Source organism: Aspergillus alliaceus (assembly GCF_009176365.1).
Source record: "Aspergillus alliaceus strain CBS 536.65 unplaced genomic scaffold BDW43scaffold_23, whole genome shotgun sequence".
Classification (NCBI taxonomy): domain Eukaryota; kingdom Fungi; phylum Ascomycota; class Eurotiomycetes; order Eurotiales; family Aspergillaceae; genus Aspergillus; species Aspergillus alliaceus.
In genome coordinates, this window is record NW_022474706.1 from 127,910 (window position 1) to 155,023 (window position 27,114).

Consider the following 27,114-nt stretch of genomic DNA (forward strand, 5'->3'; position numbering starts at 1 on the left):
AGGCTGTCATTGCTATAATATCATTTAAACCTATATCTAGATGGTTATATTCTCTCAGCCGTTGGCTCCAGCTTTCTCTCGTCCTTGACCCGCAAAGACCCAACATGCGTATTTCCAAGTCCCTGACGCCCCTGGTCTGCCATCGTGACGGCGGCGAATACTGTAAGTGATTTTATTTTGTTCAAGAATAGCTTCTATTAAAGAAAGACCTAATTACAACTCGGGCAATCGGTTTTCGCGACGAAGGTCAGAGGGGCGGGTGCGCGGAAAGCCATCGAAAGGAAGGATCCTTGGTGTTGTACAGGAATAGTTATGATCCCTTTTTGGTTTTTACGCCTGGTACCTCCAGTATGGATCTCTATATTGCCATACAAAAGGGAAAGGTATACTCTGAACTAGTTTTTATTCGCTTCCAGTCGTATAAATCCGTATTCGGCATCACATGATTGTCATTACAGAGCCATGCCTGGTTCTCCTCCTTTGGGCTTGCCTGGTGGTGTGTACTTAAGTAGTTGGCCCCGCTTACGGTGTCTCTTACCTTCGGGACAAAAGAAATTGCTGACATTCGCTGATTATCGCATTAATTTCCCTTAATTAAGGGGCATTTTTTACAAGACCCACCGTTGAAGATCATCCGAGGAATGGGCTTTGTTTTCCCCGTGATTTGTCACTTCCGCGAAGTCAAGACATTCGACCTCACGACACAATGACAGGTGCCAAACATCACCAATTCAAAGACTATCCCGAGCCTAGAAAGGGGTGAGTGTGCCTCCGGGACTCTTGTCAGCAATTGACTGAAACATTCACCGTAATTATCGATAGGCCTCATCTTCCGCCCACCTATGACCGGAAGCCCAATCCGGCACTTCGCGGCTTCATCGTAAGTCTTGGCGCATGGCTGTATGTTTCACCTCAAATAAGCAATTCATACCTATCTGTCTAGCCATGGAACTGATCTGGAGTAGGCTGGAATGGTTTTGGTTTGTGCCGCAAATAATCTGGTCGAACGCGGGCTTCGGGAGTCTCCGCAACATCCGCCCTCACCTGGATTTCATTGAGCCTCGCTATGACCCGACTGTCGTCCCTTTGAAGGCAGTTGAAAAGGAATTTACCGAGGATGCTGCCTCAGAGACCGTGTCAGCTCCACCGATCAAGCATGACACTAAATACTATTCGGTTGCGGATTATCATGGGCTTTACAAATCAGGAGAGTTGACGCCCACTGCGGTCATCAAGGGTCTCCTCCCTCTGATCCGCCGCGATCTATCAACTCCTGGTAAACATTCGATTGCGTTCAGCGACAGCAAAGTCGAGATGGTCCTTGCCGCCGCTGAGGAGTCCACCCGTCGGTACAGCGAAGGGCGACCGCTCGGGCTATTCGACGGCGTTCCTACCGCGGTGAAAGATGAGTTTGACATGGATGGGTATCGTACTAAGTTGGGCTCATTGAATGACTACACCGGTGAAGCGAAATGCGACAATGGCTCTATCACAAACTGGTGTGTTAGACAGTTGGAGAAGGCCGGCGCGATCGTGGTGGGAAAGCTCTCTATGCACGAATTCGGACTTGGTACGTGTCTTAGCACTTAACCATTTGATTTGCGCTAACACAGCGTCAGATACTACTGGAAACAACGTTCACTACGGCACTCCCCCAAACCCGTACCACCCAGATTATTACACCGGTGGAAGCTCCTCTGGCTGCGCTTACGCCGTCAGCACGGGCTTAATTCCTATCGCTCTAGGCTCAGACGGTGGAGGTAGTGTGCGAATCCCATCCTCATTCTGCTCTGTCGTGGGATTGAAGCCGACCCATAACCGACTGTCGCATTATCCCGGCGTCAACTTCGCCAGCACTACCAGTGTGAGTGGACCTCTCGCGGCAGACATCCGCTCCCTCGCCGAAGCGTATCGCATCCTCGCCGCGCCCGGTCCAGATTCGCCTTTCCCGGCCCCAGGACCCCTCTCACTCTCCCCACCGACTACAAGAAAGAAGCTCCTCGGAATCCCCGAAGTCTGGTTCTCCCGCGCGACCCCAGAGGTCCAAACTCTCTGCCGTTCTCTCCTGGATAAGCTCGTCACTGAAAAGGACTACTCCCTCGTTCCAATTGACATCCCCTTCCTCGTCGAAGGTCAGACCGCCCACGCCATGACCATTCTGGCCGAGGCCTCTGCCTTGCTCCCCGACACGACCAACATCACTGCAGCTAATCGCATCCTCCTGGCTTTGGGCCGCACCACGCCGGCCACCGATTATCTCCTCGCGCAGAAACTCCGCCGACTTCTGATGGAGCACCTCGCTGCCCTCTGGGAAGAATTTCCGGGTATGATCATCGTGACACCTACTACCGCCTGCGCTGGTTGGCCCGTTGTCTCTAAGTCGGAATACACATGGGGACTTAGTGATGGGGACCGCACCCTGAAGGCAATGGAGTATGTCTGGTTGGCGAACTTTACCGGCATCCCAGCCCTCAGTGTACCTGCGGGGTATGCGGAGCCGGAGGGTAAGAGTGGTCAGGATGGAGCGGTTCCTGTGGGATTAATGGGAAATGGAGAATGGGGAAGCGAAGAGCAGTTGTTGCAGTGGGGGTTGGAGGCGGAGGAGTCGGCAGTTGATCTGCGAGAGAGGCCACCTATTTGGGAGGATGTTATCCAGAGGGCTAAGTGGGTTGGTTCAAGTGAGCGTCGGGGAGAAGCTGCGCAAGAGTAGAGGAAACGGTAGAGTCTAGGCGTGCCGATCAGAGACTAGATACAGATAGGCAGGTGTAGGTACATGTGTATGTTGGCATCTTGAGCCAAAACGTTGTAATGTGACCAGCGTGTATATTAATTATCCTTGATAGCCGCCCTCTCTCGCTCTTCATGTGGCTCTCCATGTGGCTCTCCATGTCTAAACCCTTGATCCTCCTCTCTCACCGTCCTCCACACAATCCCCACAGTCCAGAGAACCAGTGCAATCGAACATCCGATCATCGCCCACATCCCGCGCGTAAACCGCGGCGCCAGATTCGCCGAATAGAAAATAATACTCCACCAGGCATTAACGGCATTATTCCCCATGTTCATGCTGGCGATGACCACTGACCGCTGTCGCGCATCCTGCGATCGCATCGCATCATTACACCACGCGAAAAATGTAGCCTGACACGCGTATACAGCCCCAGCCCAATAGTATGCCCCGAATACTGTCGCTGTTGAGTCAAAGCGAGTCAAGATCAAGACGGAGGTAACAACGCCTGTTACTCCGATAAAGTAACTAACTAGATATCGCTTCCCTTGAAGGATATCGGTGAGGGTCGCCCAGAAGAGAGTCGAGATGATTCCTACAGCCGGGACACCAGTCGGGTAGTTGTTTAATTGGGAGATGGAATAGTGGATCGTAGGGTGGGCCTTCATGTACAAGGCTAACAGGGAGTTTGAGGAGAAGGACTCGGTTTCTCCGGCGATGACCCATAGAATGACGAATCCCCACCAGTACCATGTGGTGAAGAGTCGTTTGATAAATGCGCGGTTCACAGGCGCACGGTTGGAATTGACTGTTGGTAGGCGTGATACGGCTAGTCCCCTTTCTGATGCTGTTAGGTACGGCGCTGTAGTCGTTGTTGGTGTGTCGGGGAATAAGAGTAGGCCGTAGATGGCTATGGGGAAGGTGATTAAGCCGTCGATCTGTTTTGTGTTAGATTGCGTCTAGGGCATTCAGTGGGACTGACATACGATAAAGAGCCACCGCCATCCCGATAGACCCCTGACGCCATCTAGTGATGAATGAATGCCTGTTTGGATAAATCCGCCAAACATGGTCCCCGCGAGACCCGACGCTGTGAAGATGCCGCTGCGTTTGCCCAATTCGCGCTCTGTATACCATGAACCCAGGATATAATGAGTCCCCGAGAAGGTGCTCGCTTCTGCTAGTCCAAGGAAGAATCTAATGGCCATGATGCCCTGGGGATTGTGTACAGCTGCGGTTACCATAGTCAAGGCCCCCCAGAAGAGGACCATGGCAGGGAAAAAGATACGCGGGCGGAAGTAGGTCAAGGCCAGGTTGGACGGAACCTGGCCTATGATATACCCCACGGTGAAGATGGTATTGATTACATTGAGCTGGTTGCCATGGAAAGCCAACTCCTCTTTCATGCCCGAGACATATGCGTTGGAGAGATTGGAGCGATCTAGGTAGTTGAAGAAATAGGTGACACAGCAGAATGAGAGGATGAAGAAGTCTATCTTGGCCACGAGCTTCTTTTCCGGGTCGTTGATCCTCCACATACTCGATTGAAAGAGTAATGATCCGGATCTCCCCGCGATTTGCAGTGTCCCGATCACTATCTCATCGCAGAGAGAAAAATGATGTCGATTGCTGCCAATTTATTTTCAGATATTGAAGTTGATTGGTGAACCGACCTGGCGCTATGCCGCTTCGGATGAGATCCCCGCTGATGCCTCAGGCTGTTATGTCACGAGGGGATGCGCATCACGGGTCGGTCATGACAAACCCTTGATTGCTCAATGCTTGATTGTTTTGATCGACTAAAGTTCAATAGACTGAAATTGGGTTGGAGCACAAGGTAACAACGGTCAATAATCCCCACTATGAGTGTCTTCTTTGACCCAATGATTGTCTGGTTCTAGCTAAAAAGTTTTCATCTCAAGTTCTTGGCATTGACACAGCCTCGACTATTGTCACCGCTCTTGCACATCCACCACTGAGATATCTTTATTTGCCCCGGACCCTTGGGGTTAGGCTCAAGGTTGAAAACTGCCGGCAGAAAAGAGCACAACAGCGGTGACAGCTTGGCTCATCCTCTGTATCCCACCAAATTTATATCACATATCCTACCTTTTCGGTCTCATGTTTGGTTTTACAGCCACCCATTGCAAGACACGTCAGGATGGTGTACGGCCTATCGCTGCATTTACAGCTCACATGCTCAACTATCCAAGCTTTACTGCCACTTGAGTAAACATGGGTCGGGTGGCAGACATCCACCTGGACGACGCTCCTGGTGAGCGTCCCGATGTCAGCCCATCTATGAATGACCTTCATGTCCCTACCCCCGAGCTTAATGGGCTCGATGAGTTCAAGGACAGAAAGATGTCTCTGTATGATGCGAGGGGAGCAATCCCTCCACCTACACAGTTCAGTTTCTTTACATCGCTGCTGGACTCTGTCATCCATTCGTCTACCATCCAGTCGTTGCGGTCGTTCTATAAGCCCTTCGACACGCTTTTGGACACCAGGGAATACACCGGCCTCTGGTGGCTGGATGTGACAGCCCCGTCGGACGATGACATCGAAACACTCTCGGAAATATTTGACCTCCACCCGTTGACTACGGAGGATATCAAAGTCCGAGAGTCGCGAGAGAAGATCGAACTCTTTGACCGCTATTACTTTTTGTCTTTGCAGCCAGCACGCCAGCTCGAGGCGGCTGACGGAACACGGTCCTCATCCCCCAATGTGTATGCTATCGTCTTCCGCGAGGGTGTTCTTAGCTTCAATTTCGGAAATAGCCCCCACGGATCTCATGTCCGAAATCGGATTAAGGAGCACCGGAGCCATCTAGCGCTGACTAGTGACTGGATCTGCTACGCTCTCATGTATGTCTACCTAACTGTTCCTCTAGTTTCGATCTTTATATACTAATTTACCCAGCGACGATATCGTCGACGGCTTTGCGCCCTTCATCAATCGCGTCCAAGCAGGTGTGGAAATGATCGAAGATGACGTCTCCATAACCCGACCGGATGATATCGGTTTAGCACTTCAACGGATCTACCGGTATCGCAAGGAGGTCTTGCAAATCCGTCAGCTGATGAACGACAAGACCGACGTTGTTCGATGCTTCGCTCGTCATTGCGACTCGTTCGGCCCCGCAACTACGAATGTCACTCTTTATCTCAGTGACATCCGGGATCATGTCCTATCCATGATGGCTAATCTGTTACATGCGGAGCAGATGCTCTCCAGGGCGCAGGAAAAATATCTGAGCCAGCTATCTTTTGATTCAACGCGCATGCGAAACGAGATTGCGGCAACTCTCAGCCGGCTAACAGTCATTGCCGGGATCATTGTCCCGATGCAGTTTATCACCGGTCTATTCGGTATGAATGTTACTGTTCCAGGCCAAACTCCCGATGACGAAAAGCCTGGTCCAGTGAACTGGTGGCTTGGTATTTTGGGCGTCATATTAGGGCTGATCTTTCTTGCTTTACTCGTTGCGAAACGGTTACGGTTCATTTAGATCTGATTGTTCAGCGGCAGTTTATGTGGCATTGAGGATGTAATCATTTCATTAATATATATATACACATATATAGACTCTCGCTTTGTGAAAATATAATTAGGCTTTCAACTATTACAGTCCACCGGCCCTTTCTCCAATAATTACGGGGATGTCCCGAGTGATCCATACATATCGGCGAAATTCGGGCAATTCCAGCTCCAAATATTTCTTCACACTACCAGAGAGTCGGGCATCGTACTGCAGAATATTCCTGACCAAAGCAACTCCATACACCTTGTGGTTTATGCTCGATGTTTTTCCAGGCACGAGGAATGTATGCAAACCTAAACAATATAGCGAATAGATATGTCTCCGCATAACAGTCAAACTTCACACTTCTAGTAAGGACATTCGGGTAGAATCCTAAACTCCAACACACGAGCTGAACAGAGTCCGAAAAGCTTATACAGAAGCGAGCCAAGTCAATACGGTACTTCCATGTACCCATACCTGGATATTTTTTTTCCTTTTGACTTTTTTGCCCGCCCTTAGCCTTGATCCCAAGCAGAAGATCGATCGTTCATCGGTTCCTTCTCCCTCCAGAGACACTGGAACTTCAACTGGAGAAGAGATATCCTGCTGCTTGCCTCGGCGTCTTTGACTTGGATCATGTTTCATGGCGGAGATTTGCAGCATTGATGGGCATTACAACCGTACTAACGTTCTCCATATTTTTTGTTGTCCATCTGGTCATATTAGTATTGGGAGAAAATAAAGGCCCTGTCGTGAAAACGGTGACCCGATACGGCGTGAGATCGGCACGTGCGTTATATATGGGCAAAGGCGCAGTTGACGACCGTTACTGAGATTATTTATTATACAGGCAAGATGTCTCGTCAAACATGACTTCTACGACCAAGCCTACCGAGCATCGCTAGCGGATCTTTCGATATAAATGCACTTCTCCACGGACGATGATCATGCTACTAGGTCCACTCATTGCAATCATCTCGGTTGAGAGAATGCTGCACGCACGCCAACCACATTGACACAGGTGGTATTTTTGAGCTCCAGTGGCCAGACGATGGCTCTTATCACGGATATTAGCAGTATATGCATGACGTTAATGGACCGGATGAAAGGCATGTCGGCCAAAGGGGAACAGGGCCCTGCACACCACTGTGCTAGGAAGCTATCCGAGGGTATACAGCGGTCGTTGAACTGCTTCTACGTAAAGCAGAGAGACAGATGTATAAATAGAGTACGTCTTTCTTGGGCTGCTAAAAACGGAAACGAAGGTGTTGTGGAGGTCTTGGACATTAGAGGACTCGACCGCTTCAAGGACTACGATGATCAAACAGCACTTTCTGTTGCCATACACAATAATGGTGTGAATATTAGCCGGAAACTGGTTGGGCCATACCAAGGCAACAGCGGGGCCGTTTTATGCTTCTGATGCTTCAATGCACATTTAGATACCATCACCACGCCCAGTCATTCTCCAAGCCTTATCAGCAGGCTGAAAGAGAATATGTTGGCCAACAGCTCCGCCAGCTGTACTCTTCTCTAGCCCGAAAGGTGTATCCCCAGTTTAAAGTCACAAGTTCATATCAGAGGCAGCCTTTCGCTACTACCTCCCTTCCACACACCATGGAGGCTTTCTCTATGCTCTGAGGCCCAGGTAAGGCAAAGTAACCCGTTCAACAGATTCAATACACAGCAATGCGAAATATAGTCGATTTTCTAGCAGGCTCATTAGGTCCTTGGCTAATTTCCTAGGAACAGCACCACGGAATAGCCATTCCGAACAGAATTACCCAGTTTCATAACTTGGTATTTGCTAATCGAGCCGCATAAACGACTGTTGCGAGCAACTCATTGGCGCACCATTATACAGACCAGTATTCCCTAGATTTATGTAGCACAAGTTGTTTTACATAAAAATATTATCGAGTTAAGAAAAGCTACTTTTCGATTCTTGGCTGAGTCTGTCTAAACAAAAGATATTCGGAAACAGCAGGGACAGTCGATATTTGTGCTCCAAAGCAGACTAATGCAAGGCTACATGGATCAATCTAGCCCCAACCGCCTTCTACTCCACACTGCGCCATATTAGACGGCAACGTCTCTGATATTTTGTATTACTGATCCATAATTGGTTGATCTACATTGGGTCTGGCCACAATGATCCTGACAAGTGCTAGTCGGTCGCTTGTGGTTGAACTAAAGGTGTCACCAATGGCTAGCTAACGTACGCTGCAGAATGCGACTCCTGAGGGGATCCGGCCAACAGGAAGTCTTATTATCTTAATGGCGGAGGGGAAGGCGTAGCCATAAATTGTTGTCTTCTCCTAAGTGATCCTCACACTATCTCGCCAGGTACGCTATCCTTCTAGCCTGCCTCCCCACGTTCGGAGTTTCGACAAAATACTCAGTATGGCATTCGCGATTATTGGCACCTTTATTGCATTGGTAATTCTCCGCTTAATTTATGAATATCATCGCGATCGTGGCCTTCCACCTGGTCCGCGCCGTCTTCCCTTCATCGGCAATATCCACCAAGTACCCCAGGTCCTGCCCTGGCGCACCTTCGACCAATGGAGCAAAATATATGGCCCAATAATGAGCGCCCAATTCGGACGGCAGACCATCATATTCATTGCAAACTCCACCATCGTCCGAGACCTACTCGACAAGCGAGGGAGCCAATATAGCGATCGGCCCAAAATGGTGATGGCGGACGACAACCTCATGAAAGGCATGCACATCCTGCTCCGACAATACGATGATCGCCTACGACTACATCAGCGAATGGAAGCCCCCGTCCTCAGTCCGCGAGCGTCCGCAACCTATTACCCAGTTCAGGACCTCGAGAGCAAGCAGCTTTTGTATGAGCTCCTTTCATCCAATAACTTCAGCCTTCATCTTGAGCGATACAGCATCAGTCTTCTCTATTCGCTGGCGTACGGATTCAGGGTAGCGACGGGAGAGGAGCAGGACGTGGAAGATGCACGACGCATCCTGCATAATTTCGGGTACGCTTCTCGTGTCGGAACTTGGATTGTGGATGCTATCCCCATCCTCAATATGCTTCCGGCATGTCTGGCGCCGTGGAAGCGGACTGGGGAGGAATTTTTCAGGATCGAGTCGAGTCTTCATATGCGGAATATGAAGAAAGGTCTGGCGAGCTCGGCTTGGAACTGGAGCAAGGAATTTTCTGTTTCGAAGCAAGCGCAGGCGATGCCACCGTTAGAGCTCGCGTATGATATTGGGGTCCTAGCCGATGCAGGGCTGGATACAACCTCGGCTGTTATGAAGATCTTCGTCCTCGGAACACTGGCATATCCGCGCTTTCTTGGTGTGGCTCAGCACGAATTGGATCGCGTAGTTGGTCCTGGGCGTCTACCCTCATTAAGCGATAAAGATAACTTGCCGTATATTGTTGCCGTGGTGGAAGAAACGCTCCGTTGGCGATCTATGGTTCCCGGGGGAATACCTCACGCGGCGAGAAAGGACGATACGTATATGGGATACCGTATCCCTCAGGGTGCGACAATGGTTCCTCTACAATGGTCTATGAGTCTGAACGAACACCAGTTTGAGAGCCCGCTTGAGTTCCGTCCGGAGCGATGGCTCAATAAGCCCGATGAGGAACCATTTCGCAATTTCTTTGGGTATGGGCGGCGAATTTGTACTGGAAGACATATTGCACGAAACTCATTGTTTACGCTCATGGCACGCATTCTTTGGGGATTTAATGTACGGTCGCCTCTGGGAGTAGATGGCAAGCCAGTGGCTGTGGATGATATGGACTTTGGCTCAGGATTTGTGTCTTTGCCGGCACCATTTGAAGCAGTTTTTGAGCCACGCAGTGAGCAGCATCGTAGGGTTATGGAACAGGAATGGGATTCTGCGGAGAGGGATATCAACAAGCTCATGGATTCAGTCAAGGAAAAGCAAAAGTCCATCGGACTGGATGTTCGGGCATGAACACTGCACACTGTGTGGGTGCATGCTATACGCGATATCAAATGGACCAATCAGTTATGAATATGTACATTGAGTAACAAGTATCCTATGTACATAATTCAGTTTCGTCCAAGGATACGTCCAGTGACTTCACTGAACCACCGGCAGAACGTCCCTTTTGTTAGTATATGCATATATAGACATGCTTGAAAGAGACGTGAAGGATTGTGCCCTTAACAGACCTCACATTCACCTATTCCTCATTAGTCACATGGCATATAAATAACTAGGCGCCACGATTACAAAGAATAACTTCACCCTCCTAATCACCCCAAGATCTCCTCAACATCTCCTTAAGACCCTCGCACATTCCAGTCAAGATATCTAGGACAATAGATACCACACAATACACCCAAGCTCAACTAACCCAGTCCAGGTGATGGGTCTTAGGGAAGTGTGCCAGGTCGATGGCCATCACTTCAAGAGAATAAGGGGCCAAGAGCATTGGATCGCGTACAAACCAGAAGACATCTTTCCACCACCTGGAGAGCGCGAACCAATGTATCTCTCCCTCATCCATAAGGCACACGGTCCAGATGAGCCGATCCATTGGTCCCTCTTTGTTGCCCGTGAGAATGAGCCCGGCTGGTTATTCCAGGTCCCGGAAGATGCAGAACACATGACCTACCAGCCATCAGATGGCACGATGTCACCATCTCTGAATCATTTGTAACACTTTATCAGCTCGCTCCTGTCACTTTTGGATAAATGACGATTGTGAATGCGATTACAGCCCAGGAATCACCTCATTACGCTGTCAACCGGCAAGCCGTCACTGATAACTGTCAGGGCTGGGTGATACGTGTGCTTGTTTTGGCCGAGGAAGGTATTGTGTGCGCCTCGAAACTCGAAATTGGCGAAGTCAATGATTAAGCCTGTCTAAAAGGAGAGCGGTTATGCGTGATGTCCGACAGTCATGCTGGAAGCAAGCTTTTGGAATCAATAATGTCAATCTTCTTGCCATTGGTACAGGGTTTCGTCGACTTAGTTTCGGTGCACGATTCATTGTCTCATATTCTCATAGTTTGGTCTATGGATTTGCAGAAACTACTATATTCCACACACCCTGAATTTGAATAGTATCGCATGATGAGGATGAGACAATCAGAAACCTAAGGGATTATTCCTAATTTCACGAGTGTTGATAAGGCTATATGGACTTAAACTTATACATCGACTCCGTTGAGTAGCCGCAGCACCCCTTTTTTGGACAGCTGCAAGTAGGTCGTAACAGGTAACTCCGAGCTGAACGCAACCGTGTGTCTTTGTATTTGGAGGGTTGGACTCAAAGGCGCAGTGTGTCCGAGTTTCTCGTATGATTGAGTGAGAAAGTTTGTACATAACGCTGCATGATGTAGTATTCATAAAGCATCTGTTTTATGTACAGTCACAAAGTAGCAGTGATCATGGTGGGAATTTCCCCAACTACCTCTCTGCTATAGTGAATTAGAGAGCAACGAACCTCTTCCATCCCCCATTCTACCAGTTTGAATTCTAAGTAACACTATCGCCTCAACGTGCATAGCAATTTCTGTATACTAAGACCAGGGAGCAACTCACATATCAGCATGAATATCAAAGTGAGGTGAGATTCTGCTGTATTTCCCTTCCTCTTGTTATGTAAGGAGTCTCTCATTAACGTTAGCTCGACCGAGTTACAAGCTGATCAAAAGGTGTTTGCCTAGCGATTGGACGGCCACTAATTGCTACGACCTTACACGGTCGCTAGGGAAAGTGTGCCTCGCTCTCTAAAAAAGTTCTCCAGATGGAAGCTTGGAATGATAAAATGCCATAGGGTGGGCAGCAGCATAGCGTATACTCGCCCTGTAGTGTATCCGAATACCGGAGGACGTAGACGTGATTTTGATATCAGCTATCGGAATGCACTTTCCGAGTGTAAATTATCAAAGATATGGATAGCATGGACTCTCCGGGACAGCCGGCGTATCCTAATCAATATGGAGTCAGCCAAGACGATTAGTTGCTACTTGGCGTCGGGTTATCGCGACACTGATAAGCGTGTTATCAGAAAGCAAAGAGTAGCGTATCTGGATCATCGTACTTGTGACTCATGCCAAACCTCAACTGTGATATAAAAGGCAAGATCAGCTCTTAGCCAGGTAGGGATGGCAGGCAAAAATCTTCATGTTTCTAGGTACACTCCTCTCGCTGGCAGTCGCCGTTACCGGCGCTGTCATTCCCAATGGCCAGACGCTGTCTCTCAATGATATTCCTTACTATGTCAGCGGAATTCCTGTCTCAAGATTGCACGGGCACGATGCCATTACACATACATCCCCTTTGGCAGAAGGTGTGGATTTGGCTCCGTTGATGGTCATCCCTGTCACCTCAAACATGGACTTGAAATCCTTGCTGTCTGAATATGTTGCCCGGGATGATGTGTTCCAGCCGGCCTTCTTGCGTAATGTGTATCTCACATTTTCCACTGGGGCGGCTATTGGATCTTCACTGAGCAACTTTCTTTCGATTCTGAGATCATCTGGCAATGAACTGCTGCTGTCAAATCTTGAAATCCATATTCCGTCGTCCAACTCTACAATCACAGCCCAACTTAGTGATGAGCTTCCAAGTGGACCTTACTTTGTGTCTTTGCATACCGGTGAGGTGTTCCGGGCATATCGATTGTATCCTGATGACAACCTCGCCTTCATCCAAGCAGCCATCAGCAATGAAAGAGGTGGCTTCCTACCCTTACCAGCAGTGACGGAAAATGCCATGACCAAAGATGTCGCGGTACCCTCTCGTCTGTATTATACGCCGACTCCTGAGAAGCCCCTTGCCGGTCTGAGACTAGGTGTCAAAGACATCTTCCATGTCCAAGGGCTTAAGACCAGTGGCGGCAGCCGTTCCTACTACTACCTGTACGGAACTCAAAATGCCACTGCCCCCGCTATTCAGAGGCTCCTAGACTTGGGGGCCGTCTTTGTCGGTAAGACCGGGACCGTGCAGTTTGCCAACGGAGATCGCCCTACTGCCGACTGGGTGGATTTTCACTGCCCATTCAACCCACGCGGGGATGGATACCAGTCGCCTAGTGGCTCCTCCTCTGGCTCCGGTGCGGCTATCGCATCATACGGCTGGTTAGACCTCGCTGTTGGCAGCGACACCGGCGGTTCAATGCGCTCGCCAGCCGCGGTTCAAGGGGTCTACGGCAACCGGCCATCCACAGGAGCTATCTCTCTAGACCACGTCTTGCCACTCTCACCAGCATTGGATACAGCCGGTGTATTCGCCCGGAATGCTTCGCTATGGGCTCATGCTGTGCAAGCTTGGTATCCTCATTTCCAGCACAACTATACCTCCTACCCTCGACAGCTTTTCTTAGCCGGTAAAGAATGGGATGGCAAAGGAATTTCTGCAGAAGCTCACCGAAGTCTTACCAAATTCGTCCGTGGACTGGAGACATTCCTCAGGACCAACCATACCAAGGCCGATGTATCACAGAGGTGGCGTGACACACACCCTTCCACCAGCCCAAGTCTGGAGGAGCTACTATATCGGACCTATGCCACGCTTACGTCTGTCGATCAGTTCAATCGCCTCGCCACACCCCTCTTTGCAGATTACAAGGCAATCTATCGTGGTCGGCAGCCTTTCATCAATCCTGGCCCATTGGCACGCTGGCAATGGGGGCAAGAAAATGGCGGAAACGCCTCGTACGAGGTCGCTCTGCGTAACATGACTACCTTCCGCGACTGGTGGGAGACATCCGGTTATGGGCAGTCTGACGCTGACTCTTGCTCCAAGTCCCTTTTCGTCAGCGTGTATTCGGTCGGCACTACTGACTACCGTAACCAGTACTATGATGAACCCACGGCACCCCCGATGGGATTCTCAGTCGGTCGCATCGCTGTGTTTGGTGGCGCACCGGAGGTGGTGGTACCTGTGGGCGAGTCGCCATACAACAGTACGATTTCATTACAGACTGAGTACTTGCCTGTGAGTGTTGCGCTGCAGATGGCGCGGGGATGTGACCATGTCCTGGCTTCGTTGGTGGCTGGCTTAGGTGAGAAAGGGGTCCTGCAACCGGTGGGAACAGGTTCCCGGTTGTACAATTGACGAAAGGATTAATGTTTGAGGAATACGTCGCTTTTCCTACTGGAAGAAAAACCAACATTGGCTGGAGGTCGTACCTTGAACCTCTATAATTCAACAATGTCTGATGTGAAAAAGAAGGTGGCCGAAGCAAGTTTCCTTATGATATCTTCTGTTGTATATATGGACATAGAATGGTATAATAGACAAATAGATATATTGCAAGAGGCCGGGAGATTTCAAGTCATGCACTTGCAAAATTTCTAGTGGTGAACCTCTGTATCAAGAGGAAAGCTTCTGCTCATGCTTTTGCTCCTGTTATCCCAGGAAGAAACGGCTAAGAGAGGAAAATCGCACCGCTTAATATCCATCAATGAGCCCGTGTAATACAAGGGGTCTGAGAATGTGACTGGGTTCGACAGTGGGGATGTACTTTCATCTTTGCATATAGGATCAATGGCCACATTCTCCTCTATCGACATCTTTAAAGACTGAGACGATCGATTCTATGGCCGCTCAAGTCGCCTTCCTGAACCAACTGCTCGCGTTGATGCTCTAATTTTTGTAACCCTATTCATGAACTACATTGTTGGCCTATAGTGTTTGACTCTCGTACACCAGAATGGCGAGATGCGGATGGCCTGGGATATCTTGCATTCTCTGTCGCCGACGCAAGACTATATGCAATGACAAATAGCCTGGCATCAACTCTCTCTGCTTGCGAAGCAGATCAGCATTTACCATAGTCCTCACTGAACTCTCAGCGGGGGCAATACCCATGCTTCAACTCCCGCCAGTGTGCCACTCTCGACACAGACTAGCTAATACTTGGCGCAAAATTGCGAGCTACGACAATCAAAGCGGTATCCTTGTGAATCCAAGAGACAACTTGCCACGGCAAGAAGGTGGCTATTCCCGTCATTTGGTTGCGACAGTGGAAACAAAGAAAGGCAAACAATGCCCCTCCTTTTCCCAACTTTTAAATCGACAATTGGGTAGACTTGGTGGGTATCAAACTTTAAGAGGAAAAAAAATTAAATTCTGCTGGTTATAAGTTGGTGCTTTCCCATCCCATTGCCTTGACTAACGTGTTGTTCACCGACAGCTGCGAGGATCCAAAATAGTCGGCTATCTGTCGGCCGAAACAGGCCATTTTGATTCCCAGGGTAGATATGCTAAATGTCTAGATTTCGCCGCAGAAGCAGTAGTACTCCAAACATTTCTTGAACCCTCTAGAGGGCACTCGCAGTATCTCCCAGGAGGCATGCTGTTATGTCAGAATACAAATCTGTGTCCATCGCTGACCCTCAGCTTCGCTCCTGTTTCCTTGCAAAAGAGGAAATTTCTCAAGTAATATAACTCAACTAATATATCTTGGAAGTCGGAAATTTCTCTAGTGCTGACCGGTTCTTCCCGACCAAAAGACCCTTCCCATGTAGCGAAAACAAGGCTAGCCAAGTAAAGTCACAGCGGTTGCCAATGGCTTTTCTAGGCTAACTTCACCCCCACTGAAGAAGAGGATGCCCAGGCTTCAATGTAACCTTTTGATAAATCGTGTGGTGTTAGGCCACTCTGTGCATGACAAGGATCCGTTAGGTAGCAAGTGGCCATGTCTTCAGAGGGGGCATTTTTAGTATGCTGAACTAAAATGGTACGATATTTCGTGCCTCACCGAGGGGGCGAGAACAGGCACTTTTTCGACCGTCTAGTGCAGATTCAAAAAGCCCTAAGATGTGTAGGATCTTTGTTGGTCAGTGAGAGGGCAAACATAGGTCTACTAGGGTCAAGCTGAGTGCCCTGTGGTTGGTCTGACCTGAGCATGCAATGTAACCCTGATCCTTCAAGTGGATATCACATCCCGCCAATGGTGGGAGCTACTAATTATCAATCTAATCTGATCTGGACCTACTATCTCGTAACCCCTTCCTTGCTTCGCTTGCTTTCGCTTTTTTGGAAAAAGATAAAAAAAAAAAGAAAATAGTTTTAGCAAGCTTGGATGCTTGCAGCCCAGTCTTCACAATTTTTTTTTCTTATTTAAAACCATGACACCACCTGCGAACCGACTCTACCAGATTCAAAGACAAAAAGTCCCAAGTATGTTGAATCAAGCTGTGACTTCAGCCATCGAGGCCCCTTCTGCCAAGGAGGAGTCTCACGAGGAGACTAAAGAAATCCAGGATGGAGTCCGTATTGCAGAAGCTGTCACCATGTCGTGGTCCAAAAGGTCGTTGATTATGGTGTATATCTGGTTAGTATAGGTATTCCTTATTGTTAGGCAGAATAACAACTAATGTACTAGCCGTGTATAGCATGTGGTTGATATATTTTGTACGGGCACTGAATGGAAACTTGACAAGGAATCTGTCTCCGTATATCACCAGTGATTTCCAAGGCCATTCGCTACTTACCGTGATTGATATCATCACCAGTATTATGAGCGCAGCCTGCACGATGCCGATCGCGAAAATTCTGAATCTTTGGGATCGGGTGATTGCATTAGCTTCCATGCTGTTGATCGCTATCATTGGCCTTATACTTATGGCATGCTGCCATGATATCACCACCTATTGCGTGGCTCAGGTAACTCCTTTAAGCCCTATATCCCAGAATCAAGTACTAAGTTTATACCTAGGCGTTTGTGACTGTGGGATTTACTGGCCTGATCTTCTGCATAGACGTGTTGACTGCGGACACGTCAACTGTGCAGGATCGTGCGCTCGCATTCGCCTTCACCTCGTCTCCATACATCATCATGGCCTTTGCAGGTGCTCCACTCTCCGAGTCTTTTAACAAGACCAATTGGCGCTGGGCTTATGGCACGATTTCCATCATTCTACCGACTGTCACCGTACCACTCATCATCGTTTGGTGGCTCGCCAAAAAGAACGCGCAGAAAGAAAACCCGATAATTCTCACCTCCGAGCGACGCTCCTGGATAGAGCACATCAGGTGGTTCATCATCGAGTTCGACATGATCGGTATCTTCCTCCTCATCGCCGGATTCTCTCTCTTTCTGTTGGCATTCGTCCTGGCAGGGTCCCAGGCAGGTACGTGGCACTCCACAAAGATCATATGCATGATAGTCATCGGCGGTGTCACGATCGGAGTCTTTGTCTGCTACGAACGATTCCTGGCTACAAAGCCCTTCATTCCCTACCATCTCCTCGTATCCCGGACCATAATCGGCACCTGCCTCCTGAACTTCACCTATATCATCGCTGCCAGCTGCTGGGACGCATACTTCACCTCCTTCCTGCAGGTAGTCTACAACACAACCCTCATGCAGGCCGGCTACGTGACCGCCATCGCAAACCTGATCTCCCCCCTCTGGCTCATCGGCGTCGGCTGGCTCGTCCGTATCACCGGCCGCTTCAAGTGGCTACTCCTATGCGCAATTCCCGTCTACATGCTCGCCATCGGACTGATGATCCATTTCCGCAGCCCCGGCTACAGCATCGGGTTTATGTGCATGTGCGAAGTGTTCCTCGGCTTCGGCACAGGTACGATCATTGCGCTGGAGCAGACGGCTGTCCTCGCAGCATCGGAGCACGAGAACTATGCGTCGGTGCTGGCGGTGCTGGGGCTCAGCGGGAGTATTGGCGGTGCGATCGGAAGCAGCATATCCGGCGCGATCTGGACGAACACACTGCCCAATAAGCTGAAGGAATATCTGCCTGAGGAGACGAAGTCGCAGTGGTACGAGATTTATGAGTCGTTGTCTGTGCAGCTGAGCTTTGAGGTGGGAACCCCGACAAGGAACGCGATTGAGCGGGCGTATGCTCTTGCTCAGCGGAATATGCTGATCGCGGGTGTGTCGATTATGGCTATCACGATTGCTTGGGTGCTTTTGATTAAGGATATTAGGGTTAAGGGAAGGACAGATACGAAGGGGTTGCTTTTTTAGTTTTTGCAAGTTCTTGGAATGACTACTTCGCGTTTATCTAGAGCTATATATGTTCTGGGAGGCATTCGGATGGCCGCGCCGTTGGCCCGTCAATAGATACCGCGCTATACGGGGATAGATGGCTAGATGCTCCCCAATTAGACGGTACAACCCCTAGCAATCATCATAATCCACAATGTTGTCCTTAAGGCAACCGTTGCTCGCTGGGTCAATAACGCTTCAACTCTTTCCGATGCTCCCGCCTAGAAAATCCGAGGTATATGTAGGTGATACAATTTTGTCGGTAGGTTTATCTGAGGCTATGAGCTAGGCTTCATTCTAATGCTGAGGCCTTTTAGTATTCCAAGTTAAGGCATCACTGCCAATAGGAGCTTTGTGGATTCGAAAGAGTGCTTTTATATCTAACAATTGCAGAGTAACTATCAACACGAGAAAAGTCTTCAACATATTCACAGTCAGTCATCGATTACTCATATACCGCCCACCACACGGTTCCGAACACTAGTAGCGCCATCAGAACGGTTAGGATACCGGCTCCAGCACGATCCGCAGCAGTAATGCTCCCGGTGAGACTATGGGTTTGCGGATCCTCAGATTTAGACCCGCCACTAGGATCGCCTCTGCTGGTGCCTCCCGTATTATCTGTTACCGGGGGATCAACGTCGCCGACGAGAATCGATTGTATGACCTCCAATGCAGCCATCTGGATACCTACATCATCACTACCATCCCATTTCTCCGATGTCCATTTGAGACCACAGGACGATTGATCTGACCCTCCGGTGCACGTTTTGGCTGCTGCCCTCGCCGAGGCGCGTAGTTTGGGCATTACCTCATCAATGGTAAACGGGGCCATTTGGGTAGTCGCTGCCATCCACCGGGCTAGGTAGCCTTTGAAAGACCGCTGGTCAACCTCGCAAGTGTTAACGGACTCGCAGGCTCGTTCGTACATTACGTCTTTCGTAAAGAAAACCTTTGTGGCGTTGAGAATGCGCTCAGTCCGTTCCCTCCAGATCGGATCGCCATTTGTCTGCAACGTTAGCCTTGACCGATTTGAAGAAGTTGAAGGCGACAACGATGCGCTTACCAGGTTGTACATGGTGGCAGCGCCGAGAAGATACACCCCGGAGTTGTACGTCCACTGAAGTTGGTTGAATACGGTGCAATTTTTGAGGTCGTCCGCCCCGTCCCAGAACAGATACTCCTCTGTCATGAACCCGACCGATGTTGTCCAGTCCCACGCGCGAACGGCCCAATCGGCGTATGTCTGATTTCCCGTGTACCTGGCCAAGCGTGCGGCTAGATTAAAGAAGCAGCCGTTCGAAATTGTGTTCTTGTAATGGTATCCGTTATTGAAGCTGAAGATCTGCCACCTCAACCCCCCACCGCAAGTCTCTGTGTTCCATCGCCGAGCCTGAGTATTGAACACTGACTGGACCATGGCGAGCCAGCTTATTTGTCCCTCAGGTGGATTGGGAAAATTTCGCTCAGCGGCTGACATGGCTGCAAAGGCCCAGAAGGATTGGTCGTCGTTGCCCTCGGTGCGTGTCTGATTCATTGGCATAAATGTCCCATCGTCGCCTGCTTGCCAGAGCACGGCCTGCATGGTGATATCGTTCCACGTATCGTCCCCTGTGTAAAACCAGTAATCAATCAACGTGCTAAACATCGCACCGGCCTCCCACCAATAGTAAGGATCAGGTAAGTTGCCCGGTACATCGCCTATATATATGGCAAACAAGGGCACAAGCAAGCCGCATCTGGTCAGTCTTCTAAGCCGTGGAACGTAGAGGGGCATGGATGCTCTGTACCTGGGTTCATGCCGGTATAGTGAGCAAGCATGTTTTTGGCCACCGCATGGCTGGCTCTTTTCACTGATTCTGATTTTGTGAGTAGTGCCCAAGCATTCGAGATATTTTGCAGTGTCTTACCTGGATTGTCTACTTCAATCTCGATAGCCTGGACACTGACCAGCAGTGTCAGGATGAGATGCCATGGTCTTCGCATTATGAGTGTGTCATACGTCGCTGAGGGCCAGATCGAGGATTAAAAGTCCTCGGGCTATAGTCAATGATTGTTATCGTGCCTCACAATCGTAATCGACATTCCAATAGTGGGAATGTTGTGGTTGCATAGAAACAACCGCGAGACGCTGGCGCAACACATAATCAGGCTCACGAAACTCAACTTAACATTACTGCTCTCCGCAAATTTAAATTGCACTCAGGACCAATGCCTTATGGAGAAGTGAAGTTAAAATCTCACCAACCGAGCAGAAGGCCTTGTGTAGAGTGACGGAGTCGAGATTCTATTGATAATAACTGACAGATCCGGATAAGGCCACATTCCAAGGAAAACTTAAGAACGACACAACACCACGCGGTCAGTGCCGATCACATTCTCAACTGGTTTATTGTCCCATGGATAGTGTCCACGAGGTTTCTTGAGGAAATATACGGGTGTCGACCACTCTTAAATGCCGCGTGCCATAAAGCATTCAGCTGAGTGTCGACAACTCCTCCCAACTCTGAAGGCGCCATGGCGCATGTACCTACTGGGTGGAAGCAATGGAAGAGACATTGGCCTGATGCAAATCAGCTAGATTGCCAACAGCCTTTGGCGCTGCCCCAGATGTGAGGAGTGAGCTGAGAGGCTCTGTCCCAGCAATCTTGTCAAGGAATTGAGTGTGTCGGGCGAGGATCTTCAGGTCTAGCGGGTGAGAGCGATACTTTGGATCGTACTCGGCCTTGTCATGAATGTTGGGCGATCGGATACGTATCGACCCCCTTAAAAAAGGGAGGTTATGTAGGACTACCCCAAGTTTCCTTCGTGGAGCTCGACCGAGGACTAAACTACCTTTGGGCCCTGGGCGAAGTCTGCAGAGATCTGTCCTTCTGTTACTTTCAAGCTTAACAGTAGACATGCAATGATCTTGAAGAATTCCCCCAATCCCTGGCGGGTCGATCAGCACGGGGACACTGTGCTTTTGCAACAGAGGTGCGGCGCTAATACCCGACAGTTCCAGCAGCCATGGGAGTTCAAACACCCTCCGCGCATGCTCACCTAGCGTGTAGCGGTGGTTTCCTGCCACTGACCGTCGTCGGTCCCGATTTTAATCCAAGTGGCCGTCGCCTAGCCATCATCGGCTTTCCTCAACAAGACCATGCGCTCCACCATGGTTTCAGCGAACAGATGCAGGTTTGTGCGCTGTGCCACATACTGGCTGTAGTAAGCCCCAACATAACCCCATTGGCCAGTCTTCACGTTGACTCATAGCGGCGGCGTGAAAGGGACAACATTATGCCCTGCGACCGGGTCTGCGTGAGTGCCCCAGCGCAGGCGGGCGAATGTTTCCTTCCATGCCTTATTGGACGGGAAATAGACATCAAGGTAGGCAATGGGGACCGGGCCCTAGCTGCCCTGATTCTCAGCCTTCATGTAATTGTCTGTAGGAAGTAACGCCTTAGTTGTCTCGTTCAGGGGCGTGTATGTGTGTATCTTACGTAGATATCGTGCCATGGCATCTCGCCTTCACAAACATTGCCTAGGGATACCCACGCCTCCAGGTTCGCGCGCAAGGGTACACGAGCACCCAGAAGTTCAAGACCGCAGGACTACCAACCATCCGGCCCCGGGGCTGACCCATTTGAAGATTGTTGCATGAACCTGCACAGGGCGCTTGTCAACAAACAAACAGCGATGGCCTGGACGGCTCAGGCATAGCTGACCTGTGGCTCGGTCAAATAGTCCCGATTGAAATCCGGATTCGCAATCATGGCGCCTAGGAAGCCCGGGGCCCCGACTAGCGGATCTCGTATATAATCGGACCCTGCTTCGATGACGAAGTCATTGATATTAGAATATTCACTGAGATGTGAGGCTAGCACCAGGCCTCCAACTTCTGCACCGACGATTGGCATAGTTTGTACGGGTGTCCAATGACTGTCATGATGAACGGCCGCTGTCTTTACAAAGAAGGAAAGGGTGATGATTGGAATTCAAGCTGCCTGAAAGCTCACTGGAGATTGCGGGCGGCTTTACAATCTCCAAAGGGATGCGCTAGGATTAATGGCCTGCTTGTTAAATACTATTATTTTGAGCGAGGCCGCAAATGAGATAACCGACCGACGGTATTCGTTCGTTTAATCCCCACCAGCCATTTGAATGCCGATTTGTCACCATCGCGGGCATCTCCGACCCGCTCTACCTTGAGAAGCAGCATTGGAATTAATGAAAGCTCTAGTGGCGTGCTAGCTCTTACCTAGTTGTTTACTATGGCCCGTTGAGCCGTCTTCACGGAGGCCTCGTGGTCTCTCTCTGGAATAGAGCGACGGTGTGCGAGATATATAAGCTGCTGGAGAGAGCCTACCTTTAATACGCCCATCTTGACTATTGCTATTAATGGAGGATCAAATAAGACCCCCTACTCTTGACACACAATCTTCATCGTGAGACTGTCGGTGCGCATATAATGTTACTCATGAGTGTGTGCCCGCAGTGTTGCATACATGCGAGTCTTGGCTAATGAATACTACCCAGTCATACCACTGGAATAAGGGAAAATGGCCTTGTACTTTAGACACGCGGGGTACTGCCGAAAAGGATCTTCAGTTGTTGATCCATGGTTTCACTGTTCTATCAACATCGTGACATGCACTTCGGAGCGTCACCGACAATCTCGGGATGATCCGAACACGATGTAACAATGAGACGGTTACCTTGAAAATCTGAATAGTGCATACGAAATTTGTGCGATTAGGTAGTAACCCCAGTTTTGGTGTTTACTTCACAGGGCGTGCTGAATTTGCGTATAAATTCAACCCTTGCATACTCCTCCCTCAACCACGTCCTGTCCTGTGCTTTACCACAACCAGCGTTGAACCTACTGCGCATGAACGATCTTCGGACGTCATGCAGCTGCGAGGCCTCCTGTCCACGATGGCTATATTGCCATTTAGCGCAGCCTGTGTCTCCTCTCCAGGAGACACCGCCATAGTTCCTGGGTGGCATTTGCAGTCCGCGCTTCATGCCCCTAATAATTTGACTGAACTCTCTCTTCCTACATCATATAATGTCAGCTCCTGGTATCGCGTCGGCCCTCGGACTACCGTCATGGCGGGCCTGATTGAGAATGATGTATACAACGACACATACTTGTTCTACTCAAACAACTTCGAGGCCATCGACCTCACCCCCTTTAAGTCCCCATGGCTTTACCGTGAGGAGCTCACCCTTGTAGCACCTCCAAAAGGCCAGCATATTTTCCTCATCACCCATGGTATTACTTCAAAAGCCGATATCTATTTCAACGGTAAGCAAGTCGCCTCGAACACGACCCAACAAGGTTCCTACGGCGGCCAACGCTACGACATCACCCCATTCATCCAGACCGGCAAAAATGCCCTGTTAATCCAGGCACACCCGACAAACTACCTCCGTGACTTTGCGCAGGGCTTCGTCGACTGGAACCCGTACCCGCCCGACAACGGTACCGGAGTCTGGAGGGACGTAGAACTCAAGCAGACAGGACCGGTTTCCATGTCTTCTCCACGAATTCTAACGGACTTCACGGGCTCACGCACCGAGAGTGTTACCGTGACGATCAATACAGACGTTAGGAACCACGAGGCGCGCGCCGTCAGTGGTGTTGTGCATGGTACTGTTCAGGCGAACGACGATGCATCGCAGACGGTCGCGTTTTCGAAGGAATTCAAATTGGAGCCGTACAAGGCCACCACGATCTCAGATACTGTATTGCTAGAGAACCCTGAAATTTGGTGGCCGGCCGCATGGGGTGAGCAGCCATTGTACACTGTGCGAGCCGAGGTGTCGGTCGGTGACGATGAAATCTCGGATATTGCACTGGAAACGCAGTTTGGGATCCGACACGTTACGTCAAAGGTTAACTCGTATGAAGACACTCAGTTCACCATTAATGGGTACCCATTCCAAGTAAGGGGTGCTGGGTATACTCCCGATATGTTTTTACGATTCGACATCGATCGTCTTGGGACCATGTTCCAGTATATGCTAGATATGGGACTAAATACTGTGCGATTGGAAGGAAAGCAGGAACATCCGGAATTGTACGAGCTCGCCGATAGCATGGGAATGATGGTGATTTCGGGATGGGAGTGCTGTGATAAATGGGAGGGATGGGACGTATGTTTGACCACTTGCTATGCTTCGCATAATGTTATGGGCTAATGGATACAGTACAATCATGATGCGGACGGCGTGAAATGGACAGAGGAAGACTATCCAGTCGCTGAAGCCAACATGCTTCATGAAGGAGCAATGATGCAAGCTCATCCCTCGATGCTGGCATTCCTCGTCGGATCGGACTTCTGGCCCAACGACACGGCTACGAAGATCTTTGTTGACGCCCTGGGTCGCATGGACTGGCCTAACCCGATCATCGCATCAGCGAGCAAGCGTGGCTACCCTGAACTCCTGGGCCCATCCGGCATGAAGATGGATGGGCCTTACGACTGGGTCCCGCCTAATTATTGGTACACGGATAAACTGGGGGCAGCATTTGGGTTTGGCTCTGAGCAGGGGTCAGGCGTAGGGACGCCAGAGATATGCAGTTTGAAGGAATTCATGTCCGAGCAGGATCTGGAGAGTCTGTGGACGCAGCCAGAGAAGCCACAATGGCACCAGGGGAGGAATAACTCGGCTTTCAAGGATCGCACCATTTACAACGAGGCACTCTTCGCACGGTACGGCGCGCCAACGGGACTGGAGGATTATCTTCGCAAGGCGCAGATGATGGATTACGAAGCGACCCGGTCTGAGTTCGAGGCATTTGCTATCCGCCAGAACGCAAGTCGTCCAGCTACCGGACTGATCTACTGGATGCTGAACGGCGCTTGGCCTAATCTGCATTGGCAGTTGTTCGATTACTACCTTCGCCCTATAGGGTCCTACTTTGGGACGAAAGTAGGTGCTCGTTTGGAGCATGTGGCTTATGATTATGAAGCCCGCACTGTTCATATCATCAATCACTCTTTAGACAAGTCGGGGACACGGATCGTTACAGTCGAGTTGATTGATTCTCACGGCAAGCCCATCGCTAGCCAGAACATCACGACCGACACAACCCCAACGGCATCGAAGGAATTGACCACAATACCCGAGGTGAAGACGATGAAAGATGTTGGGTTCCTTAAACTGACGCTCCAGGACCCGGAGAGGAAAACTGTTCTCAGCCGCAATGTTTACTGGCTCTCGCCTACGGTCGAGACCTTCGATTGGGACAATTCGACCTTTGTTAACACGCCCGTGAGAGAATACGCTCCTCTGACGGGACTGACTGATATACGCACCGTTTCCGTGTCGACAAGCATGAAGACATACGCCTCGCAACACGGCTCGACGCTGGCTGAAGTCACGATAGAGAATACATCCGGTGTGCCAGCTTTCTTCTTGCACTTGATGATCACTGATGCGGAAGGCCAAGAACTGACCCCAGTATACTGGTCTGATAATTATGTGACTCTGTTCCCCAAGGAAAGCTTAAGCCTGACGGTGGAGTTTGAGGGCAATAACTGGGTTGCCGTTATTTCTGGTGCCAATGTGGAGAAGAAAGTCATTGGACAAAGCTAGGCTATTATATATGGCTTGCTTGAATATATACAAGGTATATTGGACTTGAATGGGTTTGCTTATTTACAATATAGCTCACATCGATACTACCCTCCTGGATAGTGAAGGTCATAGCTGATATACCTGTATAGATAGCAAATACATAACTTGAATTACATGCTAATTTCTCTCGAAGGGATAATGAACAACGTCATGCCATGAAATCTGCAGCTAATAAAACAATACCGTGAAGAACGGATTCCTAGACGTCATGCCTTTACTCTTCTGTTAGAATGCCTTGACCTTTGCTATTCCAAAGGTATCGACCAATGTGGACGGACAATGGGTACACGTTATTTTGGGGAACAGTTCTTATCAATCTAAGATGTGTCCGAGGGGTTGTCAGTGGATAAGGATAACGCATTGAATTTTTCGTGACAGCTGGCTGTTGCATTGCTCGCTATCTTTGTTGATGTATACATATAGGCAACATGTTGTAGACCCCCTTTTATCATTACAAATTTAGGATTAGCTTATTAGTCCAGGCCTGCATGATTCAATGGAATTAATAAGGGAAACTCACAAGTTGCTTAAGAGTAATATCGTCACCTGTCTATACATTATACTAACTAATCATGCCCGGCTTAGTCAAGCCTTGGGTAGCCCATCCTAGGGTTACCGTAGGCAAATACAAGAACTGTAGCTCAACTATGGCTCGACATGGAAGTAAGGGACAACCTAGTGGGCCGGGTACCTCACGTAGCCTCACTCACTGGTTGATTCAACATTAACCAGGTTAACCAGGTGACTATTGGGAACGATGTGAAACCTGGGAAATAATATGTGTTCGCTGTATACCAACCTTTGTGACGTAGAGACGATGTTCCTGTTCCCCTTCCTGATCATATACCTATGACCATTTTCTACATATAAATGTCAAACTACCTGGCCAACTTAGCAACGACATCTCACATTCTTTACAACATGTGTACGGCACCATCGTTCGAGGCTTGTAGCCTAACCTCATTAGATCATATCCTCTTCCATTTCCATATTTCCAATTTCTGTACCCCTACCCTTGAAGATCCAGCCTCGGGCATCTCGATCCTAGAAACAGTCGTTGACAGGCTAATAGGCCACCACGCATTCCTGGGAGGAAATCTAGTCGAGCACCGTAAAGTTGGACAAAGTGATGATGTGTGCAAAGTGCACCCTCCCACCCCGGAGTAGATACTCGACCGCCTACTGCTCAAGGTGAAGCAACACCAGTACCGCCTCCCAGCGGAAATTCAGGTTTGGAACCAGGCAGAATAT

General features: G+C 49.5%; 9 protein-coding genes across 9 annotated transcripts; 6 read left to right on the forward strand and 3 right to left on the reverse strand.

Moving 5' to 3' along the window:
- Positions 1-462: 462 nt before the first annotated feature.
- BDW43DRAFT_300408 (amidase) lies at positions 463-2,710 on the forward strand (the record flags this gene model as incomplete). Its single annotated transcript, XM_032044889.1, has 5 exons — positions 463-469; positions 714-759; positions 823-900; positions 966-1,570; positions 1,620-2,710. 5 exons carry the CDS (start codon positions 463-465, stop codon positions 2,708-2,710), a joined length of 1,827 nt encoding a protein of 608 aa, XP_031900060.1.
- A 58-nt stretch (positions 2,711-2,768) lies between these two features.
- Positions 2,769-4,360, reverse strand: BDW43DRAFT_90160 (putative MFS pantothenate transporter). Its single transcript, XM_032050677.1, has 2 exons — positions 3,715-4,360; positions 2,769-3,666 (listed from the first exon to the last, which is right to left on the reverse strand). Exons 1-2 carry the CDS (start codon positions 4,264-4,266, stop codon positions 2,827-2,829), a joined length of 1,392 nt encoding a protein of 463 aa, XP_031900061.1. The 5' UTR covers positions 4,267-4,360; the 3' UTR covers positions 2,769-2,826.
- Positions 4,361-4,858: 498 nt separating this feature from the next.
- Positions 4,859-6,407, forward strand: BDW43DRAFT_276754 (magnesium transporter CorA family protein). The gene is made up of 2 exons (XM_032041986.1): positions 4,859-5,598; positions 5,654-6,407. Exons 1-2 carry the CDS (start codon positions 4,964-4,966, stop codon positions 6,240-6,242), a joined length of 1,224 nt encoding a protein of 407 aa, XP_031900062.1. The 5' UTR covers positions 4,859-4,963; the 3' UTR covers positions 6,243-6,407.
- Positions 6,408-8,672: 2,265 nt separating this feature from the next.
- Positions 8,673-10,446, forward strand: BDW43DRAFT_276760 (cytochrome P450). The gene has a single exon (XM_032041987.1). It carries the CDS (start codon positions 8,847-8,849, stop codon positions 10,212-10,214), a length of 1,368 nt encoding a protein of 455 aa, XP_031900063.1. The 5' UTR covers positions 8,673-8,846; the 3' UTR covers positions 10,215-10,446.
- A 1,917-nt stretch (positions 10,447-12,363) lies between these two features.
- BDW43DRAFT_90198 (glutamyl-tRNA(Gln) amidotransferase, subunit A) lies at positions 12,364-14,710 on the forward strand. The gene has a single exon (XM_032050678.1). The coding sequence runs from the start codon at positions 12,399-12,401 to the stop codon at positions 14,331-14,333; it is 1,935 nt and encodes a 644-aa protein (XP_031900064.1). The 5' UTR covers positions 12,364-12,398; the 3' UTR covers positions 14,334-14,710.
- Positions 14,711-16,351: 1,641 nt separating this feature from the next.
- Positions 16,352-18,213, forward strand: BDW43DRAFT_311303 (major facilitator superfamily domain-containing protein; the record flags this gene model as incomplete). Its single annotated transcript, XM_032047161.1, has 3 exons — positions 16,352-16,557; positions 16,619-16,889; positions 16,942-18,213. 3 exons carry the CDS (start codon positions 16,352-16,354, stop codon positions 18,211-18,213), a joined length of 1,749 nt encoding a protein of 582 aa, XP_031900065.1.
- A 466-nt stretch (positions 18,214-18,679) lies between these two features.
- BDW43DRAFT_300414 (glycoside hydrolase family 76 protein) lies at positions 18,680-20,220 on the reverse strand (the record flags this gene model as incomplete). Its single annotated transcript, XM_032044890.1, has 4 exons — positions 18,680-19,243; positions 19,301-19,935; positions 20,025-20,093; positions 20,145-20,220. 4 exons carry the CDS (start codon positions 20,218-20,220, stop codon positions 18,680-18,682), a joined length of 1,344 nt encoding a protein of 447 aa, XP_031900066.1.
- Positions 20,221-21,308: 1,088 nt separating this feature from the next.
- On the reverse strand, positions 21,309-22,244 carry BDW43DRAFT_276765 (uncharacterized protein). Its single transcript, XM_032041988.1, has 2 exons — positions 21,942-22,244; positions 21,309-21,879 (listed from the first exon to the last, which is right to left on the reverse strand). The coding sequence occupies exons 1-2, from the start codon at positions 22,131-22,133 to the stop codon at positions 21,814-21,816; spliced, it is 258 nt and encodes an 85-aa protein (XP_031900067.1). The 5' UTR covers positions 22,134-22,244; the 3' UTR covers positions 21,309-21,813.
- A 396-nt stretch (positions 22,245-22,640) lies between these two features.
- BDW43DRAFT_276766 (putative glycosyl hydrolase) lies at positions 22,641-26,038 on the forward strand. Its single transcript, XM_032041989.1, has 2 exons — positions 22,641-24,375; positions 24,430-26,038. The coding sequence occupies exons 1-2, from the start codon at positions 23,125-23,127 to the stop codon at positions 25,819-25,821; spliced, it is 2,643 nt and encodes an 880-aa protein (XP_031900068.1). The 5' UTR covers positions 22,641-23,124; the 3' UTR covers positions 25,822-26,038.
- The last annotated feature ends 1,076 nt before the right edge of the window (positions 26,039-27,114 follow it).

Bases quoted from the DNA above. Each gene is read 5' to 3' on its own strand.
- BDW43DRAFT_90160 (XM_032050677.1), bottom strand. From the start codon at position 4,266: ATGTGGAGGATCAACGACCCGGAAAAGAAGCTCGTGGCCAAGATAGAC. The intron at 3,667-3,714 runs GTATGTCAGTCC...AACACAAAACAG, and splicing joins GATGGCGGTGGCTCTTTATC to ATCGACGGCTTAATCACCTT.
- BDW43DRAFT_276754 (XM_032041986.1), top strand. From the start codon at position 4,964: ATGGGTCGGGTGGCAGACATCCACCTGGACGACGCTCCTGGTGAGCGT. The intron at 5,599-5,653 runs GTATGTCTACCT...TAATTTACCCAG, and splicing joins TGGATCTGCTACGCTCTCAT to CGACGATATCGTCGACGGCT.
- BDW43DRAFT_276760 (XM_032041987.1), top strand. From the start codon at position 8,847: ATGAGCGCCCAATTCGGACGGCAGACCATCATATTCATTGCAAACTCC.
- BDW43DRAFT_90198 (XM_032050678.1), top strand. From the start codon at position 12,399: ATGTTTCTAGGTACACTCCTCTCGCTGGCAGTCGCCGTTACCGGCGCT.
- BDW43DRAFT_276765 (XM_032041988.1), bottom strand. From the start codon at position 22,133: ATGCCAATCGTCGGTGCAGAAGTTGGAGGCCTGGTGCTAGCCTCACAT. The intron at 21,880-21,941 runs GTCAGCTATGCC...CGCCCTGTGCAG, and splicing joins ACTATTTGACCGAGCCACAG to GTTCATGCAACAATCTTCAA.
- BDW43DRAFT_276766 (XM_032041989.1), top strand. From the start codon at position 23,125: ATGCAGCTGCGAGGCCTCCTGTCCACGATGGCTATATTGCCATTTAGC. The intron at 24,376-24,429 runs GTATGTTTGACC...TAATGGATACAG, and splicing joins ATAAATGGGAGGGATGGGAC to TACAATCATGATGCGGACGG.